This window comes from Asterias amurensis, chromosome 16 (assembly GCF_032118995.1).
Source record: "Asterias amurensis chromosome 16, ASM3211899v1".
In the NCBI taxonomy this organism is placed as follows: Eukaryota; Metazoa; Echinodermata; class Asteroidea; order Forcipulatida; family Asteriidae; genus Asterias; species Asterias amurensis.
In genome coordinates, this window is record NC_092663.1 from 3,556,989 (window position 1) to 3,578,818 (window position 21,830).

General features: G+C 38.8%; 1 protein-coding gene across 1 annotated transcript; it reads right to left on the bottom strand.

Annotated features, from left to right (window-relative positions):
• Positions 1–3: 3 nt before the first annotated feature.
• LOC139949161 (uncharacterized) lies at positions 4–21,816 on the bottom strand. The gene is made up of 41 exons (XM_071947561.1): positions 21,693–21,816; positions 19,583–19,705; positions 19,291–19,365; positions 18,846–19,189; positions 18,560–18,719; positions 18,224–18,382; positions 17,752–18,110; positions 17,473–17,629; positions 17,181–17,255; positions 16,736–17,079; positions 16,450–16,609; positions 16,187–16,272; positions 15,362–15,518; positions 15,148–15,190; positions 14,794–14,850; positions 14,336–14,401; positions 13,891–14,047; positions 12,519–12,675; positions 12,227–12,301; positions 11,782–12,125; positions 11,496–11,655; positions 11,160–11,318; positions 10,688–11,046; positions 10,409–10,565; positions 10,117–10,191; positions 9,672–10,015; positions 9,386–9,545; positions 9,123–9,208; positions 8,302–8,458; positions 8,010–8,084; positions 7,565–7,908; positions 7,279–7,438; positions 6,943–7,101; positions 6,471–6,829; positions 6,192–6,348; positions 3,793–3,867; positions 3,348–3,691; positions 3,062–3,221; positions 2,799–2,884; positions 1,975–2,131; positions 4–20 (listed from the first exon to the last, which is right to left on the bottom strand). Exons 1-41 carry the CDS (start codon positions 21,814–21,816, stop codon positions 4–6), a joined length of 6,972 nt encoding a protein of 2,323 aa, XP_071803662.1.
• Between the last annotated feature and the right edge of the window lie 14 nt (positions 21,817–21,830).

The window sequence follows — 21,830 nt, forward strand, 5'->3', positions numbered from 1 at the left end:
CCCTCAATAGACAAGGTAAACTGTGAACAGGAGAATGGAAGTTTTTGCTTTACTTCAAGATTGATAATCAATGAGCACATTGTGAAAAATAAAAGTGAAAACAATAATTATAAGTGGATTAGTTAAAAAATGTTCCCACTCACCTCCGTGATTGTATTTTTGATCACCACTTGCTTGAAATCTGTCTCGTCTACTCTCTTTGCAAGTAATGTGAAAGTGAATTTGACTGACTGTGGTGACGTTGATCCCGTCTTTGGTGTGGTCGTTCCTTCTGCTTGTCCAGAAGTAACACTTGATGTGATTTTCTTCAAAGTGATAAGAACTCCACGAACATTGATATTGCTATTGAACTTTCTCTCCAGAACAGCACTGTTGCCAACAGACTGTTCGATTGGTAACTCGGAAAATGTGAGAAAGCCTGACTCATCTGTCAAGAGATTTCCTCTTGTCTGGTCCTTTGTCTCTACACCGCTCTCGCTATCCATATTTTGAAGACAGTACCCTGAACGGACAGAAATGGGTATTATTAACACTGATAGTTTTTTTTTCAATCAGATCTAAGGTTACTGCTATAGTCATTTTTATTTCTCAGAATACAAAACTGTATGTCTTTACCCTCTGTGGTTGAAACCAGAGATGTTGTTGAGGTTGTTGTTCGTTCTGTGGTTGTCTGAGTTGGTGTTGTAACTGCCACAGTGCTTGTTGATTCTTCGGTTGTCGTTGTTGGTGTTGTCACAGAGACTGCTGTAGTTGTTACCTGGGTTGTGGTGAATTCTGGGACAAAACAAAAAGGGGATTGGAATCAGAACAGTTTGTAATTCAAACAAAAGGACTGGGTCTTAAGACTGTTTATTTTAAAGGCTTGCCTATTTGTAACGTGCATTTCAAGAAACAAATAATTTCTTACATACAAGTAACAGGAATACTGTATTCCTGCTACTATCAGCTTACCTTCTGCACAGCCCAATACATGCAGTTCCAAAGTTGCAGACGAAACACCAGTGACCTCTAGGACAGTCACACGGAATGCCACAACCCCTTCAATGACTTCATTTCCAAGTTTTAGGAACTTCTGCAAGGGTTGATCACTGACTGGTGTGAATGTGATCACCTGTGGGGAGAGAATTATAACGTGAACCTCGGAAATTACTCTTGATGCAATTTCTTCAGAAATCTTCACATGTTTTATATAACTTGACTCTGAAAATAAGTGTGTAAGATTATTTGTTATATTCACCTTGGGTTCTTGGCTGTCTTCCAGCAACAGGGGCTTAAAGTCATCGTTTCTCTCCTTCTTGGTGAAGAAATTTATAGTCACAGACACAAGTTCCTCATTTCCAGTCGGAGATGGTGTCGAGGAAGATGATGATGGAACAAGCCTAATACTGATTGCTCTGATAGAGGCAGATCTTGTTAAAATGCCATCAACACTGGGCAGGTTGTTGTCTCCCACCTCCAAAGGCAAGCTTTCGAACTTGATGTAAGTTGTTCCATTTTCTACTTGTAAAGTAATTAGATCTGAGGTAGGTGTAAAACCTTCCTGAAGGCCTTCTTCACCATCCATATTCTCCAAACAGTAACCTGCAAGGTAAATAAATCAGTAATGGTATGAAAGTCATGTATGTTTGTTCAAAAAGCTGTAAGAATGAAGGCTTGGTTATTTATCGCATATTCGTAATTACCTGGAGTTGTTGATAGCTGAGGAGTTGTGGTGCTAACAGTACTGCTAGTTGTAGTTTGCACAGTTGTTGAGACTTCTAAAACGGCAAGAAAGATCTTGTGTAAATTAATTCCATCTGTTGTGATACCCAATGTTAGCAAATGTGTATTGAGTGATCTGAAATCATGAAACACTGGCAGACCAAACAAACTAACTTTTTGGTCAGACTGAGTTTTATTGAGGAAAAAAGTTCTTGGTCAAACTGAATTTTATTGAGGGAAAAAGTTCTTTACTTGGTAAACGAATTTTATTACCTTCAGCACATCCCAAGACAGTTAACTCAATAGTTGCTCCGCTGACACCTGAGACATCGATGAACTTGATCTGAAGTTCCGTTATACCTTGTAGTGATGGTTCGTCCTCTGCAAATACCTTCACTTCCGATTGAATACCCTCAATAGTCAAGGTAAACTGTGAACAGGAGAAGAGAGTTTTTGCTTGACTACAAGATTTATAATCAATGAGCACATTGTGAAAAATAAAAGTGAAAACAATAATTATAAATGGATTAGTTAAAAAATGTTCCCACTCACCTCCGTGATTGTATTTTTGATCACCACTTGCTTGAAATCTGTCTCGTCTACTCTCTTTGCAAGTAACGTGAAAGTGAATTTGACTGACTGTGGTGACGTTGATCCCGTCTTTGGTGTGGTCGTTCCTTCTGCTTGTCCAGAAGTAACACTTGATGTGATTTTCTTCAAAGTGATAAGAACTCCACGAACATTGATATTGCTACTGAACTTTCTCTCCAGAACAGCACTGTTGCCAACAGACTGTTCGATTGGTAACTCGGAAAATGTGAGAAAGCCTGACTCATCTGTCAAGAGATTTCCTCTTGTCTGGTCCTTTGTCTCTACACCGCTCTCGCTATCCATATTTTGAAGACAGTACCCTGAAAGGACAGAAATGGGTATTATTAACACTGATAGTTTTTTTTTAAATCAGATCTAAGGTTACTGCTATAGTCATTTTTATTTCTCAGAATACAAAACTGTATGTCTTTACCCTCTGTGGTTGAAACCAGAGATGTTGTTGAGGTTGTTGTTCGTTCTGTGGTTGTCTGAGTTGGTGTTGTAACTGCCACAGTGCTTGTTGATTCTTCGGTTGTCGTTGTTGGTGTTGTCACAGAGACTGCTGTAGTTGTTACCTGGGTTGTGGTGAATTCTGGGACAAAACAAAAAGGGGATTGGAATCAGAACAGTTTGTAATTCAAACAAAAGGACTGGGTCTTAAGACTGTTTATTTTAAAGGCTTGCCTATTTGTAACGTGCATTTCAAGAAACAAATAATTTCTTACATACAAGTAACAGGAATACTGTATTCCTGCTACTATCAGCTTACCTTCTGCACAGCCCAATACATGTAGCTCCAAGGTTGCAGACGAAACACCAGTGACCTCTAGGACAGTCACACGGAATGCCACAACCCCTTCAATGACTTCATTTCCAAGTTTTAGGAACTTCTGCAAGGGTTGATCACTGACTGGTGTGAATGTGATCACCTGTGGAGAGAGAATTATAACGTGAACCTCAGAAATTACTCTTGATGCAATTTCTTCAGAAATCTTCACATGTTTTATATTACTTGACTCTGGAAATAAGTGTGTTAGATTGTTTGCTATATTCACCTTGGGTTCTTGGTTGTCTTCCAGCAACAGGGGCTTAAAGTCATCGTTTCTCTCCTTCTTGGTGAAGAAATTTATAGTCACAGACACGAGTTCCTCATTTCCAGTCGGAGATGGTGTCGAGGAAGATGATGATGGAACAAGCCTAATACTGATTGCTCTGATAGAGGCAGATCTTGTTAAAATGCCATCAACACTGGGCAGGTTGTTGTCTCCCACCTCCAAAGGCAAGCTTTCGAACTTGATGTAAGTTGTTCCATTTTCTACTTGTAAAGTAATTAGATCTGAGGTAGGTGTAAAACCTTCCTGAAGGCCTTCTTCACCATCCATATTCTCCAAACAGTAACCTGCAAGGTAAATAAATCAGTAATGGTATGAAAGTCATGTATGTTTGTTCAAAAAGCTGTAAGAATGAAGGCTTGGTTATTTATCGCATATTCGTAATTACCTGGAGTTGTTGATAGCTGAGGAGTTGTGGTGCTAACAGTACTGCTAGTTGTAGTTTGCGTAGTTGTTGAGACTTCTAAAACGGCAAGAAAGATCTTGAGTAAATTAATTCCATCTGTTGTGATACCCAATGTTAGCAAATGTGTATTGAGTGATCTGAAATCATGAAACACTGGCAGACCAAACAAACTAACTTTTTCGTCAGACTGAGTTTTATTGAGGGAAAAAGTTCTTGGTCAAACTGAATTTTATTGAGGGAAAAAGTTCTTTACTTGGTAAACGAATTTTATTACCTTCAGCACATCCCAAGACAGTTAACTCAATAGTTGCTCCGCTGACACCTGAGACATCAATGAACTTGATCTGAAGTTCCGTTATACCTTGTAGTGATGGTTCGTCCTCTGCAAATACCTTCATTTCCGATTGAATACCCTCAATAGTCAAGGTAAACTGTAAACAGCAGAAGAAAGTTTTTGCTTGACTACAAGATTTATAATCAATGAGCACATTGTGAAAAATAAAAGTGAAAAGAATAATTATAAGTGGATTAGTTAAAAAATGTTCCCACTCACCTCCGTGATTGTATTTTTGATCACCACTTGCTTGAAATCTGTCTCGTCTACTCTCTTTGCAAGTAATGTGAAAGTGAATTTGACTGACTGTGGTGACGTTGATCCCGTCTTTGGTGTGGTCGTTCCTTCTGCTTGTCCAGAAGTAACACTTGATGTGATTTTCTTCAAAGTGATAAGAACTCCACGAACATTGATATTGCTATTGAACTTTCTCTCCAGAACAGCACTGTTGCCAACAGACTGATCGATTGGTAACTCGGAAAATGTGAGAAAGCCTGACTCATCTGTCAAGAGATTTCCTCTTGTCTGGTCCTTTGTCTCTACACCGCTCTCGCTATCCATATTTTGAAGACAGTACCCTGAACGGACAGAAATGGTTGTTGTTAACACTGAAAGTTTTTTTTATCAGATCTAAGGTTATTGCTATAGTCATTTTTATTTCTCAGAATATAAAACTGTATGTCTTTACCCTCTGTGGTTGAAACCAGAGATGTTGTTGAGGTTGTTGTTCGTTCTGTGGTTGTCTGAGTTGGTGTTGTAACTGCCACAGTGCTTGTTGATTCTTCGGTTGTCATTGTTGGTGTTGTCACAGAGACTGCTGTAGTTGTTACCTGGGTTGTGGTGAATTCTGGGACAAAACAAAAAGGGGATTGGAATCAGAACAGTTTGTAATTCAAACAAAAGGACTGGGTCTTAAGACTGTTTATTTTAAAGGCTTGCCTATTTGTAACGTGCATTTCAAGAAACAAATAATTTCTTACATACAAGTAACAGGAATACTGTATTCCTGCTACTATCAGCTTACCTTCTGCACAGCCCAATACATGCAGTTCCAAAGTTGCAGACGAAACACCAGTGACCTCTAGGACAGTCACACGGAATGCCACAACCCCTTCAATGACTTCATTTCCAAGTTTTAGGAACTTCTGCAAGGGTTGATCACTGACTGGTGTGAATGTGATCACCTGTGGGGAGAGAATTATAACGTGAACCTCGGAAATTACTCTTGATGCAATTTCTTCAGAAATCTTCACATGTTTTATATAACTTGACTCTGAAAATAAGTGTGTAAGATTATTTGTTATATTCACCTTGGGTTCTTGGCTGTCTTCCAGCAACAGGGGCTTAAAGTCATCGTTTCTCTCCTTCTTGGTGAAGAAATTTATAGTCACAGACACAAGTTCCTCATTTCCAGTCGGAGATGGTGTCGAGGAAGATGATGATGGAACAAGCCTAATACTGATTGCTCTGATAGAGGCAGATCTTGTTAAAATGCCATCAACACTGGGCAGGTTGTTGTCTCCCACCTCCAAAGGCAAGCTTTCGAACTTGATGTAAGTTGTTCCATTTTCTACTTGTAAAGTAATTAGATCTGAGGTAGGTGTAAAACCTTCCTGAAGGCCTTCTTCACCATCCATATTCTCCAAACAGTAACCTGCAAGGTAAATAAATCAGTAATGGTATGAAAGTCATGTATGTTTGTTCAAAAAGCTGTAAGAATGAAGGCTTGGTTATTTATCGCATATTCGTAATTACCTGGAGTTGTTGATAGCTGAGGAGTTGTGGTGCTAACAGTACTGCTAGTTGTAGTTTGCACAGTTGTTGAGACTTCTAAAACGGCAAGAAAGATCTTGTGTAAATTAATTCCATCTGTTGTGATACCCAATGTTAGCAAATGTGTATTGAGTGATCTGAAATCATGAAACACTGGCAGACCAAACAAACTAACTTTTTGGTCAGACTGAGTTTTATTGAGGAAAAAAGTTCTTGGTCAAACTGAATTTTATTGAGGGAAAAAGTTCTTTACTTGGTAAACGAATTTTATTACCTTCAGCACATCCCAAGACAGTTAACTCAATAGTTGCTCCGCTGACACCTGAGACATCGATGAACTTGATCTGAAGTTCCGTTATACCTTGTAGTGATGGTTCGTCCTCTGCAAATACCTTCACTTCCGATTGAATACCCTCAATAGTCAAGGTAAACTGTGAACAGGAGAAGAGAGTTTTTGCTTGACTACAAGATTTATAATCAATGAGCACATTGTGAAAAATAAAAGTGAAAACAATAATTATAAATGGATTAGTTAAAAAATGTTCCCACTCACCTCCGTGATTGTATTTTTGATCACCACTTGCTTGAAATCTGTCTCGTCTACTCTCTTTGCAAGTAACGTGAAAGTGAATTTGACTGACTGTGGTGACGTTGATCCCGTCTTTGGTGTGGTCGTTCCTTCTGCTTGTCCAGAAGTAACACTTGATGTGATTTTCTTCAAAGTGATAAGAACTCCACGAACATTGATATTGCTACTGAACTTTCTCTCCAGAACAGCACTGTTGCCAACAGACTGTTCGATTGGTAACTCGGAAAATGTGAGAAAGCCTGACTCATCTGTCAAGAGATTTCCTCTTGTCTGGTCCTTTGTCTCTACACCGCTCTCGCTATCCATATTTTGAAGACAGTACCCTGAAAGGACAGAAATGGGTATTATTAACACTGATAGTTTTTTTTTAAATCAGATCTAAGGTTACTGCTATAGTCATTTTTATTTCTCAGAATACAAAACTGTATGTCTTTACCCTCTGTGGTTGAAACCAGAGATGTTGTTGAGGTTGTTGTTCGTTCTGTGGTTGTCTGAGTTGGTGTTGTAACTGCCACAGTGCTTGTTGATTCTTCGGTTGTCGTTGTTGGTGTTGTCACAGAGACTGCTGTAGTTGTTACCTGGGTTGTGGTGAATTCTGGGACAAAACAAAAAGGGGATTGGAATCAGAACAGTTTGTAATTCAAACAAAAGGACTGGGTCTTAAGACTGTTTATTTTAAAGGCTTGCCTATTTGTAACGTGCATTTCAAGAAACAAATAATTTCTTACATACAAGTAACAGGAATACTGTATTCCTGCTACTATCAGCTTACCTTCTGCACAGCCCAATACATGCAGTTCCAAAGTTGCAGACGAAACACCAGTGACCTCTAGGACAGTCACACGGAATGCCACAACCCCTTCAATGACTTCATTTCCAAGTTTTAGGAACTTCTGCAAGGGTTGATCACTGACTGGTGTGAATGTGATCACCTGTGGAGAGAGAATTATAACGTGAACCTCAGAAATTACTCTTGATGCAATTTCTTCAGAAATCTTCACATGTTTTATATTACTTGACTCTGGAAATAAGTGTGTTAGATTGTTTGCTATATTCACCTTGGGTTCTTGGTTGTCTTCCAGCAACAGGGGCTTAAAGTCATCGTTTCTCTCCTTCTTGGTGAAGAAATTTATAGTCACAGACACGAGTTCCTCATTTCCAGTCGGAGATGGTGTCGAGGAAGATGATGATGGAACAAGCCTAATACTGATTGCTCTGATAGAGGCAGATCTTGTTAAAATGCCATCAACACTGGGCAGGTTGTTGTCTCCCACCTCCAAAGGCAAGCTTTCGAACTTGATGTAAGTTGTTCCATTTTCTACTTGTAAAGTAATTAGATCTGAGGTAGGTGTAAAACCTTCCTGAAGGCCTTCTTCACCATCCATATTCTCCAAACAGTAACCTGCAAGGTAAATAAATCAGTAATGGTATGAAAGTCATGTATGTTTGTTCAAAAAGCTGTAAGAATGAAGGCTTGGTTATTTATCGCATATTCGTAATTACCTGGAGTTGTTGATAGCTGAGGAGTTGTGGTGCTAACAGTACTGCTAGTTGTAGTTTGCGTAGTTGTTGAGACTTCTAAAACGGCAAGAAAGATCTTGAGTAAATTAATTCCATCTGTTGTGATACCCAATGTTAGCAAATGTGTATTGAGTGATCTGAAATCATGAAACACTGGCAGACCAAACAAACTAACTTTTTCGTCAGACTGAGTTTTATTGAGGGAAAAAGTTCTTGGTCAAACTGAATTTTATTGAGGGAAAAAGTTCTTTACTTGGTAAACGAATTTTATTACCTTCAGCACATCCCAAGACAGTTAACTCAATAGTTGCTCCGCTGACACCTGAGACATCAATGAACTTGATCTGAAGTTCCGTTATACCTTGTAGTGATGGTTCGTCCTCTGCAAATACCTTCATTTCCGATTGAATACCCTCAATAGTCAAGGTAAACTGTAAACAGCAGAAGAAAGTTTTTGCTTGACTACAAGATTTATAATCAATGAGCACATTGTGAAAAATAAAAGTGAAAACAATAATTATAAGTGGATTAGTTAAAAAATGTTCCCACTCACCTCCGTGATTGTATTTTTGATCACCACTTGCTTGAAATCTGTCTCGTCTACTCTCTTTGCAAGTAATGTGAAAGTGAATTTGACTGACTGTGGTGACGTTGATCCCGTCTTTGGTGTGGTCGTTCCTTCTGCTTGTCCAGAAGTAACACTTGATGTGATTTTCTTCAAAGTGATAAGAACTCCACGAACATTGATATTGCTATTGAACTTTCTCTCCAGAACAGCACTGTTGCCAACAGACTGATCGATTGGTAACTCGGAAAATGTGAGAAAGCCTGACTCATCTGTCAAGAGATTTCCTCTTGTCTGGTCCTTTGTCTCTACACCGCTCTCGCTATCCATATTTTGAAGACAGTACCCTGAACGGACAGAAATGGTTATTGTTAACACTGAAAGTTTTTTTTATCAGATCTAAGGTTATTGCTATAGTCATTTTTATTTCTCAGAATATAAAACTGTATGTCTTTACCCTCTGTGGTTGAAACCAGAGATGTTGTTGAGGTTGTTGTTCGTTCTGTGGTTGTCTGAGTTGGTGTTGTAACTGCCACAGTGCTTGTTGATTCTTCGGTTGTCATTGTTGGTGTTGTCACAGAGACTGCTGTAGTTGTTACCTGGGTTGTGGTGAATTCTGGGACAAAACAAAAAGGGGATTGGAATCAGAACAGTTTGTAATTCAAACAAAAGGACTGGGTCTTAAGACTGTTTATTTTAAAGGCTTGCCTATTTGTAACGTGCATTTCAAGAAACAAATAATTTCTTACATACAAGTAACAGGAATACTGTATTCCTGCTACTATCAGCTTACCTTCTGCACAGCCCAATACATGCAGTTCCAAAGTTGCAGACGAAACACCAGTGACCTCTAGGACAGTCACACGGAATGCCACAACCCCTTCAATGACTTCATTTCCAAGTTTTAGGAACTTCTGCAAGGGTTGATCACTGACTGGTGTGAATGTGATCACCTGTGGGGAGAGAATTATAACGTGAACCTCGGAAATTACTCTTGATGCAATTTCTTCAGAAATCTTCACATGTTTTATATAACTTGACTCTGAAAATAAGTGTGTAAGATTATTTGTTATATTCACCTTGGGTTCTTGGCTGTCTTCCAGCAACAGGGGCTTAAAGTCATCGTTTCTCTCCTTCTTGGTGAAGAAATTTATAGTCACAGACACAAGTTCCTCATTTCCAGTCGGAGATGGTGTCGAGGAAGATGATGATGGAACAAGCCTAATACTGATTGCTCTGATAGAGGCAGATCTTGTTAAAATGCCATCAACACTGGGCAGGTTGTTGTCTCCCACCTCCAAAGGCAAGCTTTCGAACTTGATGTAAGTTGTTCCATTTTCTACTTGTAAAGTAATTAGATCTGAGGTAGGTGTAAAACCTTCCTGAAGGCCTTCTTCACCATCCATATTCTCCAAACAGTAACCTGCAAGGTAAATAAATCAGTAATGGTATGAAAGTCATGTATGTTTGTTCAAAAAGCTGTAAGAATGAAGGCTTGGTTATTTATCGCATATTCGTAATTACCTGGAGTTGTTGATAGCTTAGGAGTTGTGGTGCTAACAGTACTGCTAGTTGTAGTTTGCACAGTTGTTGAGACTTCTAAAACGGCAAGAAAGATCTTGTGTAAATTAATTCCATCTGTTGTGATACCCAATGTTAGCAAATGTGTATTGAGTGATCTGAAATCATGAAACACTGGCAGACCAAACAAACTAACTTTTTGGTCAGACTGAGTTTTATTGAGGAAAAAAGTTCTTGGTCAAACTGAATTTTATTGAGGGAAAAAGTTCTTTACTTGGTAAACGAATTTTATTACCTTCAGCACATCCCAAGACAGTTAACTCAATAGTTGCTCCGCTGACACCTGAGACATCGATGAACTTGATCTGAAGTTCCGTTATACCTTGTAGTGATGGTTCGTCCTCTGCAAATACCTTCACTTCCGATTGAATACCCTCAATAGTCAAGGTAAACTGTGAACAGGAGAAGAGAGTTTTTGCTTGACTACAAGATTTATAATCAATGAGCACATTGTGAAAAATAAAAGTGAAAACAATAATTATAAATGGATTAGTTAAAAAATGTTCCCACTCACCTCCGTGATTGTATTTTTGATCACCACTTGCTTGAAATCTGTCTCGTCTACTCTCTTTGCAAGTAACGTGAAAGTGAATTTGACTGACTGTGGTGACGTTGATCCCGTCTTTGGTGTGGTCGTTCCTTCTGCTTGTCCAGAAGTAACACTTGATGTGATTTTCTTCAAAGTGATAAGAACTCCACGAACATTGATATTGCTACTGAACTTTCTCTCCAGAACAGCACTGTTGCCAACAGACTGTTCGATTGGTAACTCGGAAAATGTGAGAAAGCCTGACTCATCTGTCAAGAGATTTCCTCTTGTCTGGTCCTTTGTCTCTACACCGCTCTCGCTATCCATATTTTGAAGACAGTACCCTGAAAGGACAGAAATGGGTATTATTAACACTGATAGTTTTTTTTTAAATCAGATCTAAGGTTACTGCTATAGTCATTGTTATTTCTCAGAATACAAAACTGTATGTCTTTACCCTCTGTGGTTGAAACCAGAGATGTTGTTGAGGTTGTTGTTCGTTCTGTGGTTGTCTGAGTTGGTGTTGTAACTGCCACAGTGCTTGTTGATTCTTCGGTTGTCGTTGTTGGTGTTGTCACAGAGACTGCTGTAGTTGTTACCTGGGTTGTGGTGAATTCTGGGACAAAACAAAAAGGGGATTGGAATCAGAACAGTTTGTAATTCAAACAAAAGGACTGGGTCTTAAGACTGTTTATTTTAAAGGCTTGCCTATTTGTAACGTGCATTTCAAGAAACAAATAATTTCTTACATACAAGTAACAGGAATACTGTATTCCTGCTACTATCAGCTTACCTTCTGCACAGCCCAATACATGCAGTTCCAAAGTTGCAGACGAAACACCAGTGACCTCTAGGACAGTCACACGGAATGCCACAACCCCTTCAATGACTTCATTTCCAAGTTTTAGGAACTTCTGCAAGGGTTGATCACTGACTGGTGTGAATGTGATCACCTGTGGAGAGAGAATTATAACGTGAACCTCAGAAATTACTCTTGATGCAATTTCTTCAGAAATCTTCACATGTTTTATATTACTTGACTCTGGAAATAAGTGTGTTAGATTGTTTGCTATATTCACCTTGGGTTCTTGGTTGTCTTCCAGCAACAGGGGCTTAAAGTCATCGTTTCTCTCCTTCTTGGTGAAGAAATTTATAGTCACAGACACGAGTTCCTCATTTCCAGTCGGAGATGGTGTCGAGGAAGATGATGATGGAACAAGCCTAATACTGATTGCTCTGATAGAGGCAGATCTTGTTAAAATGCCATCAACACTGGGCAGGTTGTTGTCTCCCACCTCCAAAGGCAAGCTTTCGAACTTGATGTAAGTTGTTCCATTTTCTACTTGTAAAGTAATTAGATCTGAGGTAGGTGTAAAACCTTCCTGAAGGCCTTCTTCACCATCCATTTTCTCCAAACAGTAACCTGCAAGGTAAATAAATCAGTAATGGTATGAAAGTCATGTATGTTTGTTCAAAAAGCTGTAAGAATGAAGGCTTGGTTATTTATCGCATATTCGTAATTACCTGGAGTTGTTGATAGCTGAGGAGTTGTGGTGCTAACAGTACTGCTAGTTGTAGTTTGCGTAGTTGTTGAGACTTCTAAAACGGCAAGAAAGATCTTGAGTAAATTAATTCCATCTGTTGTGATACCCAATGTTAGCAAATGTGTATTGAGTGATCTGAAATCATGAAACACTGGCAGACCAAACAAACTAACTTTTTCGTCAGACTGAGTTTTATTGAGGGAAAAAGTTCTTGGTCAAACTGAATTTTATTGAGGGAAAAAGTTCTTTACTTGGTAAACGAATTTTATTACCTTCAGCACATCCCAAGACAGTTAACTCAATAGTTGCTCCGCTGACACCTGAGACATCAATGAACTTGATCTGAAGTTCCGTTATACCTTGTAGTGATGGTTCGTCCTCTGCAAATACCTTCATTTCCGATTGAATACCCTCAATAGTCAAGGTAAACTGTGAACAGGAGAAGAAAGTTTTTGCTTGACTACAAGATTTATAATCAATGAGCACATTGTGAAAAATAAAAGTGAAAACAATAATTATAAGTGGATTAGTTAAAAAATGTTCCCACTCACCTCCGTGATTGTATTTTTGATCACCACTTGCTTGAAATCTGTCTCGTCTACTCTCTTTGCAAGTAATGTGAAAGTGAATTTGACTGACTGTGGTGACGTTGATCCCGTCTTTGGTGTGGTCGTTCCTTCTGCTTGTCCAGAAGTAACACTTGATGTGATTTTCTTCAAAGTGATAAGAACTCCACGAACATTGATATTGCTATTGAACTTTCTCTCCAGAACAGCACTGTTGCCAACAGACTGATCGATTGGTAACTCGGAAAATGTGAGAAAGCCTGACTCATCTGTCAAGAGATTTCCTCTTGTCTGGTCCTTTGTCTCTACACCGCTCTCGCTATCCATATTTTGAAGACAGTACCCTGAACGGACAGAAATGGTTATTGTTAACACTGAAAGTTTTTTTTATCAGATCTAAGGTTATTGCTATAGTCATTTTTATTTCTCAGAATATAAAACTGTATGTCTTTACCCTCTGTGGTTGAAACCAGAGATGTTGTTGAGGTTGTTGTTCGTTCTGTGGTTGTCTGAGTTGGTGTTGTAACTGCCACAGTGCTTGTTGATTCTTCGGTTGTCATTGTTGGTGTTGTCACAGAGACTGCTGTAGTTGTTACCTGGGTTGTGGTGAATTCTGGGACAAAACAAAAAGAGGGGATTGGAATCAGAACAGTTTGTAATACAAACAAAAGGACTGGGTCTTAAGACTGTTTATTTTAAAGGCTTGCCTATTTGTAACGTGCATTTCAAGAAACAAATAATTTCTTACATACAAGTAACAGGAATACTGTATTCCTGCTACTATCAGCTTACCTTCTGCACAGCCCAATACATGTAGCTCCAAGGTTGCAGACGAAACACCAGTGACCTCTAGGACAGTCACACGGAATGCCACAACCCCTTCAATGACTTCATTTCCAAGTTTTAGGAACTTCTGCAAGGGTTGATCACTGACTGGTGTGAATGTGATCACCTGTGGGGAGAGAATTATAACGTGAACCTCAGAAATTACTCTTGATGCAATTTCTTCAGAAATCTTCACATGTTTTATATTACTTGACTCTGGAAATAAGTGTGTTAGATTGTTTGCTTTATTCACCTTGGGTTCTTGGTTGTCTTCCAGCAACAGGGGCTTAAAGTCATCGTTTCTCTCCTTCTTGGTGAAGAAATTTATAGTCACAGACACGAGTTCCTCATTTCCAGTCGGAGATGGTGTCGAGGAAGATGATGATGGAACAAGCCTAATACTGATTGCTCTGATAGAGGCAGATCTTGTTAAAATGCCATCAACACTGGGCAGGTTGTTTTCTCCCACCTCCAAAGGCAAGCTTTCGAACTTGATGTAAGTTGTTCCATTTTCTACTTGTAAAGTAATTAGATCTGAGGTAGGTGTAAAACCTTCCTGAAGGCCTTCTTCACCATCCATATTCTCCAAACAGTAACCTGCAAGGTAAATAAATCAGTAATGGTATGAAAGTCATGTATGTTTGTGCAAAAAGCTGTAAGAATGAAGTTTTGGATGACTGTAAGTTATTCCTAATTACCTTGAGTTGTTGATAGCTGATGACTTGTAGTGCTGCTGGTCTTGGTTGTTGTAGTGGTCGTTGGTGCTTTAGGTTTTTAAGAAAAGTGCATAACAATTGAGAATAAATTATCATAGATGTTAAATTTGCATCAGGGATAAAGATTATTCATTTTGGTTTTCACCCATATACACCATTGAGTGTGTATTACTGTATACTTGGTACTTACCCGAGTACTGTGAAAAAAATCACATACATATTACTCGGGTGGGAATATTCAGTGGCTAGAGGCAGTTCATTACATTAATAAATTCTCAATAACAAAATCAAGTAGCAGAATTTGAACTCTGTCCGAGTTGAACAAACTGACCTGACTTTATTGTAGTTAAAAGATATTTTGTTAGTCTGTAGCAATGAAAGGATTCATTATGCATAACAAAAAACATTGCAAGTGTGAAGAGACAAATGGATTCGCTTACGAGGAGGACGGCCCTTGATGGTAGTAGTCGATAGCAAAGTGTCTCCTGTTGGCAAACCTAAAGGATTAATCAAAATATTGTGTAATGTTCAGAACACAACAGAATGAATCCATCCAAGATGCTCATACATTTTTCCTGGTATTATAGTAAACACATGCACTTGTTATCAAGACTCTTCTCTTAATAAATACAATTATTTTACCTTTAGTTGTAGGGGATTTGGTTGTCACATATTCTGTTGTTGAAAACTCTGTAAAAGCAAAAGTTATTGTTCAATAATTAGTTGTTTGTAGAATATTATTATAGTAAAGGGTTAACGTGAATGTTGTAAAGAAATAGGTAATGTTTTCAAACCCTGTTTCAATGGAGAATAAGAAGAAATCACAATCCAACAAACCTAGTGGATAACAGGATAAGTTGTGTCAAAAATGACTTTGAGAAAAGTATTTCCATATGTGGTAATGTGCAATTTGTACCAAAACTTGTCTTTGTAATTGTCCATCAAAATTTAATGATAAAAAACTTGGGGGGGGGGGGGGTTCTTTACTTTGTAAACGAATGTGATTACCTTCAGCACATCCCAAGACAGTCAACTCAATAGTTGCTCCGCTGACACCTGAGACATCAATGAACTTGATCTGGAGTTCCTTTATACCTTCTAGTGATGGTTCGTTCATGGGAAATACCTTCATTTCTGATTGAATACCCTCAATAGACAAGGTAAACTGTGAACAGGAGAATGGAAGTTTTTGCTTTACTTCAAGATTGATAATCAATGAGCACATTGTGAAAAATAAAAGTGAAAACAATAATTATAAGTGGATTAGTTAAAAAATGTTCCCACTCACCTCCGTGATTGTATTTTTGATCACCACTTGCTTGAAATCTGTCTCGTCTACTCTCTTTGCAAGTAATGTGAAAGTGAATTTGACTGACTGTGGTGACGTTGATCCCGTCTTTGGTGTGGTCGTTCCTTCTGCTTGTCCAGAAGTAACACTTGATGTGATTTTCTTCAAAGTGATAAGAACTCCACGAACATTGATATTGCTATTGAACTTTCTCTCCAGAACAGCACTGTTGCCAACAGACTGTTCGATTGGTAACTCGGAAAATGTGAGAAAGCCTGACTCATCTGTCAAGAGATTTCCTCTTGTCTGGTCCTTTGTCTCTACACCGCTCTCGCTATCCATATTTTGAAGACAGTACCCTGAACGGACAGAAATGGGTATTATTAACACTGATAGTTTTTTTTTAAATCAGATCTAAGGTTACTGCTATAGTCATTTTTATTTCTCAGAATACAAAACTGTATGTCTTTACCCTCTGTGGTTGAAACCAGAGATGTTGTTGAGGTTGTTGTTCGTTCTGTGGTTGTCTGAGTTGGTGTTGTAACTGCCACAGTGCTTGTTGATTCTTCGGTTGTCGTTGTTGGTGTTGTCACAGAGACTGCTGTAGTTGTTACCTGGGTTGTGGTGAATTCTGGGACAAAACAAAAAGGGGATTGGAATCAGAACAGTTTGTAATTCAAACAAAAGGACTGGGTCTTAAGACTGTTTATTTTAAAGGCTTGCCTATTTGTAACGTGCATTTCAAGAAACAAATAATTTCTTACATACAAGTAACAGGAATACTGTATTCCTGCTACTATCAGCTTACCTTCTGCACAGCCCAATACATGCAGTTCCAAAGTTGCAGACGAAACACCAGTGACCTCTAGGACAGTCACACGGAATGCCACAACCCCTTCAATGACTTCATTTCCAAGTTTTAGGAACTTCTGCAAGGGTTGATCACTGACTGGTGTGAATGTGATCACCTGTGGGGAGAGAATTATAACGTGAACCTCGGAAATTACTCTTGATGCAATTTCTTCAGAAATCTTCACATGTTTTATATAACTTGACTCTGAAAATAAGTGTGTAAGATTATTTGTTATATTCACCTTGGGTTCTTGGCTGTCTTCCAGCAACAGGGGCTTAAAGTCATCGTTTCTCTCCTTCTTGGTGAAGAAATTTATAGTCACAGACACAAGTTCCTCATTTCCAGTCGGAGATGGTGTCGAGGAAGATGATGATGGAACAAGCCTAATACTGATTGCTCTGATAGAGGCAGATCTTGTTAAAATGCCATCAACACTGGGCAGGTTGTTGTCTCCCACCTCCAAAGGCAAGCTTTCGAACTTGATGTAAGTTGTTCCATTTTCTACTTGTAAAGTAATTAGATCTGAGGTAGGTGTAAAACCTTCCTGAAGGCCTTCTTCACCATCCATATTCTCCAAACAGTAACCTGCAAGGTAAATAAATCAGTAATGGTATGAAAGTCATGTATGTTTGTTCAAAAAGCTGTAAGAATGAAGGCTTGGTTATTTATCGCATATTCGTAATTACCTGGAGTTGTTGATAGCTGAGGAGTTGTGGTGCTAACAGTACTGCTAGTTGTAGTTTGCGTAGTTGTTGAGACTTCTAAAACGGCAAGAAAGATCTTGTGTAAATTAATTCCATCTGTTGTGATACCCAATGTTAGCAAATGTGTATTGAGTGATCTGAAATCATGAAACACTGGCAGACCAAACAAACTAACTTTTTGGTCAGACTGAGTTTTATTGAGGAAAAAAGTTCTTGGTCAAACTGAATTTTATTGAGGGAAAAAGTTCTTTACTTGGTAAACGAATTTTATTACCTTCAGCACATCCCAAGACAGTTAACTCAATAGTTGCTCCGCTGACACCTGAGACATCAATGAACTTGATCTGAAGTTCCGTTATACCTTGTAGTGATGGTTCGTCCTCTGCAAATACCTTCACTTCCGATTGAATACCCTCAATAGTCAAGGTAAACTGTGAACAGGAGAAGAGAGTTTTTGCTTGACTACAAGATTTATAATCAATGAGCACATTGTGAAAAATAAAAGTGAAAACAATAATTATAAATGGATTAGTTAAAAAATGTTCCCACTCACCTCCGTGATTGTATTTTTGATCACCACTTGCTTGAAATCTGTCTCGTCTACTCTCTTTGCAAGTAACGTGAAAGTGAATTTGACTGACTGTGGTGACGTTGATCCCGTCTTTGGTGTGGTCGTTCCTTCTGCTTGTCCAGAAGTAACACTTGATGTGATTTTCTTCAAAGTGATAAGAACTCCACGAACATTGATATTGCTATTGAACTTTCTCTCCAGAACAGCACTGTTGCCAACAGACTGTTCGATTGGTAACTCGGAAAATGTGAGAAAGCCTGACTCATCTGTCAAGAGATTTCCTCTTGTCTGGTCCTTTGTCTCTACACCGCTCTCGCTATCCATATTTTGAAGACAGTACCCTGAACGGACAGAAATGGGTATTATTAACACTGATAGTTTTTTTTAAAATCAGATCTAAGGTTACTGCTATAGTCATTTTTATTTCTCAGAATACAAAACTGTATGTCTTTACCCTCTGTGGTTGAAACCAGAGATGTTGTTGAGGTTGTTGTTCGTTCTGTGGTTGTCTGAGTTGGTGTTGTAACTGCCACAGTGCTTGTTGATTCTTCGGTTGTCGTTGTTGGTGTTGTCACAGAGACTGCTGTAGTTGTTACCTGGGTTGTGGTGAATTCTGGGACAAAACAAAAAGGGGATTGGAATCAGAACAGTTTGTAATTCAAACAAAAGGACTGGGTCTTAAGACTGTTTATTTTAAAGGCTTGCCTATTTGTAACGTGCATTTCAAGAAACAAATAATTTCTTACATACAAGTAACAGGAATACTGTATTCCTGCTACTATCAGCTTACCTTCTGCACAGCCCAATACATGCAGTTCCAAAGTTGCAGACGAAACACCAGTGACCTCTAGGACAGTCACACGGAATGCCACAACCCCTTCAATGACTTCATTTCCAAGTTTTAGGAACTTCTGCAAGGGTTGATCACTGACTGGTGTGAATGTGATCACCTGTGGGGAGAGAATTATAACGTGAACCTCGGAAATTACTCTTGATGCAATTTCTTCAGAAATCTTCACATGTTTTATATAACTTGACTCTGAAAATAAGTGTGTAAGATTATTTGTTATATTCACCTTGGGTTCTTGGCTGTCTTCCAGCAACAGGGGCTTAAAGTCATCGTTTCTCTCCTTCTTGGTGAAGAAATTTATAGTCACAGACACAAGTTCCTCATTTCCAGTCGGAGATGGTGTCGAGGAAGATGATGATGGAACAAGCCTAATACTGATTGCTCTGATAGAGGCAGATCTTGTTAAAATGCCATCAACACTGGGCAGGTTGTTGTCTCCCACCTCCAAAGGCAAGCTTTCGAACTTGATGTAAGTTGTTCCATTTTCTACTTGTAAAGTAATTAGATCTGAGGTAGGTGTAAAACCTTCCTGAAGGCCTTCTTCACCATCCATATTCTCCAAACAGTAACCTGCAAGGTAAATAAATCAGTAATGGTATGAAAGTCATGTATGTTTGTTCAAAAAGCTGTAAGAATGAAGGCTTGGTTATTTATCGCATATTCGTAATTACCTGGAGTTGTTGATAGCTGAGGAGTTGTGGTGCTAACAGTACTGCTAGTTGTAGTTTGCGTAGTTGTTGAGACTTCTAAAACGGCAAGAAAGATCTTGTGTAAATTAATTCCATCTGTTGTGATACCCAATGTTAGCAAATGTGTATTGAGTGATCTGAAATCATGAAACACTGGCAGACCAAACAAACTAACTTTTTGGTCAGACTGAGTTTTATTGAGGAAAAAAGTTCTTGGTCAAACTGAATTTTATTGAGGGAAAAAGTTCTTTACTTGGTAAACGAATTTTATTACCTTCAGCACATCCCAAGACAGTTAACTCAATAGTTGCTCCGCTGACACCTGAGACATCGATGAACTTGATCTGAAGTTCCGTTATACCTTGTAGTGATGGTTCGTCCTCTGCAAATACCTTCACTTCCGATTGAATACCCTCAATAGTCAAGGTAAACTGTGAACAGGAGAAGAGAGTTTTTGCTTGACTACAAGATTTATAATCAATGAGCACATTGTGAAAAATAAAAGTGAAAACAATAATTATAAATGGATTAGTTAAAAAATGTTCCCACTCACCTCCGTGATTGTATTTTTGATCACCACTTGCTTGAAATCTGTCTCGTCTACTCTCTTTGCAAGTAACGTGAAAGTGAATTTGACTGACTGTGGTGACGTTGATCCCGTCTTTGGTGTGGTCGTTCCTTCTGCTTGTCCAGAAGTAACACTTGATGTGATTTTCTTCAAAGTGATAAGAACTCCACGAACATTGATATTGCTATTGAACTTTCTCTCCAGAACAGCACTGTTGCCAACAGACTGTTCGATTGGTAACTCGGAAAATGTGAGAAAGCCTGACTCATCTGTCAAGAGATTTCCTCTTGTCTGGTCCTTTGTCTCTACACCGCTCTCGCTATCCATATTTTGAAGACAGTACCCTGAACGGACAGAAATGGGTATTATTAACACTGATAGTTTTTTTTTAAATCAGATCTAAGGTTACTGCTATAGTCATTTTTATTTCTCAGAATACAAAACTGTATGTCTTTACCCTCTGTGGTTGAAACCAGAGATGTTGTTGAGGTTGTTGTTCGTTCTGTGGTTGTCTGAGTTGGTGTTGTAACTGCCACAGTGCTTGTTGATTCTTCGGTTGTCGTTGTTGGTGTTGTCACAGAGACTGCTGTAGTTGTTACCTGGGTTGTGGTGAATTCTGGGACAAAACAAAAAGGGGATTGGAATCAGAACAGTTTGTAATTCAAACAAAAGGACTGGGTCTTAAGACTGTTTATTTTAAAGGCTTGCCTATTTGTAACGTGCATTTCAAGAAACAAATAATTTCTTACATACAAGTAACAGGAATACTGTATTCCTGCTACTATCAGCTTACCTTCTGCACAGCCCAATACATGCAGTTCCAAAGTTGCAGACGAAACACCAGTGACCTCTAGGACAGTCACACGGAATGCCACAACCCCTTCAATGACTTCATTTCCAAGTTTTAGGAACTTCTGCAAGGGTTGATCACTGACTGGTGTGAATGTGATCACCTGTGGAGAGAGAATTATAACGTGAACCTCAGAAATTACTCTTGATGCAATTTCTTCAGAAATCTTCACATGTTTTATATTACTTGACTCTGGAAATAAGTGTGTTAGATTGTTTGCTATATTCACCTTGGGTTCTTGGTTGTCTTCCAGCAACAGGGGCTTAAAGTCATCGTTTCTCTCCTTCTTGGTGAAGAAATTTATAGTCACAGACACGAGTTCCTCATTTCCAGTCGGAGATGGTGTCGAGGAAGATGATGATGGAACAAGCCTAATACTGATTGCTCTGATAGAGGCAGATCTTGTTAAAATGCCATCAACACTGGGCAGGTTGTTGTCTCCCACCTCCAAAGGCAAGCTTTCGAACTTGATGTAAGTTGTTCCATTTTCTACTTGTAAAGTAATTAGATCTGAGGTAGGTGTAAAACCTTCCTGAAGGCCTTCTTCACCATCCATATTCTCCAAACAGTAACCTGCAAGGTAAATAAATCAGTAATGGTATGAAAGTCATGTATGTTTGTTCAAAAAGCTGTAAGAATGAAGGCTTGGTTATTTATCGCATATTCGTAATTACCTGGAGTTGTTGATAGCTGAGGAGTTGTGGTGCAAACAGTACTGCTAGTTGTAGTTTGCGTAGTTGTTGAGACTTCTAAAACGGCAAGAAAGATCTTGAGTAAATTAATTCCATCTGTTGTGATACCCAATGTTAGCAAATGTGTATTGAGTGATCTGAAATCATGAAACACTGGCAGACCAAACAAACTAACTTTTTCGTCAGACTGAGTTTTATTGAGGGAAAAAGTTCTTGGTCAAACTGAATTTTATTGAGGGAAAAAGTTCTTTACTTGGTAAACGAATTTTATTACCTTCAGCACATCCCAAGACAGTTAACTCAATAGTTGCTCCGCTGACACCTGAGACATCAATGAACTTGATCTGAAGTTCCGTTATACCTTGTAGTGATGGTTCGTCCTCTGCAAATACCTTCATTTCCGATTGAATAC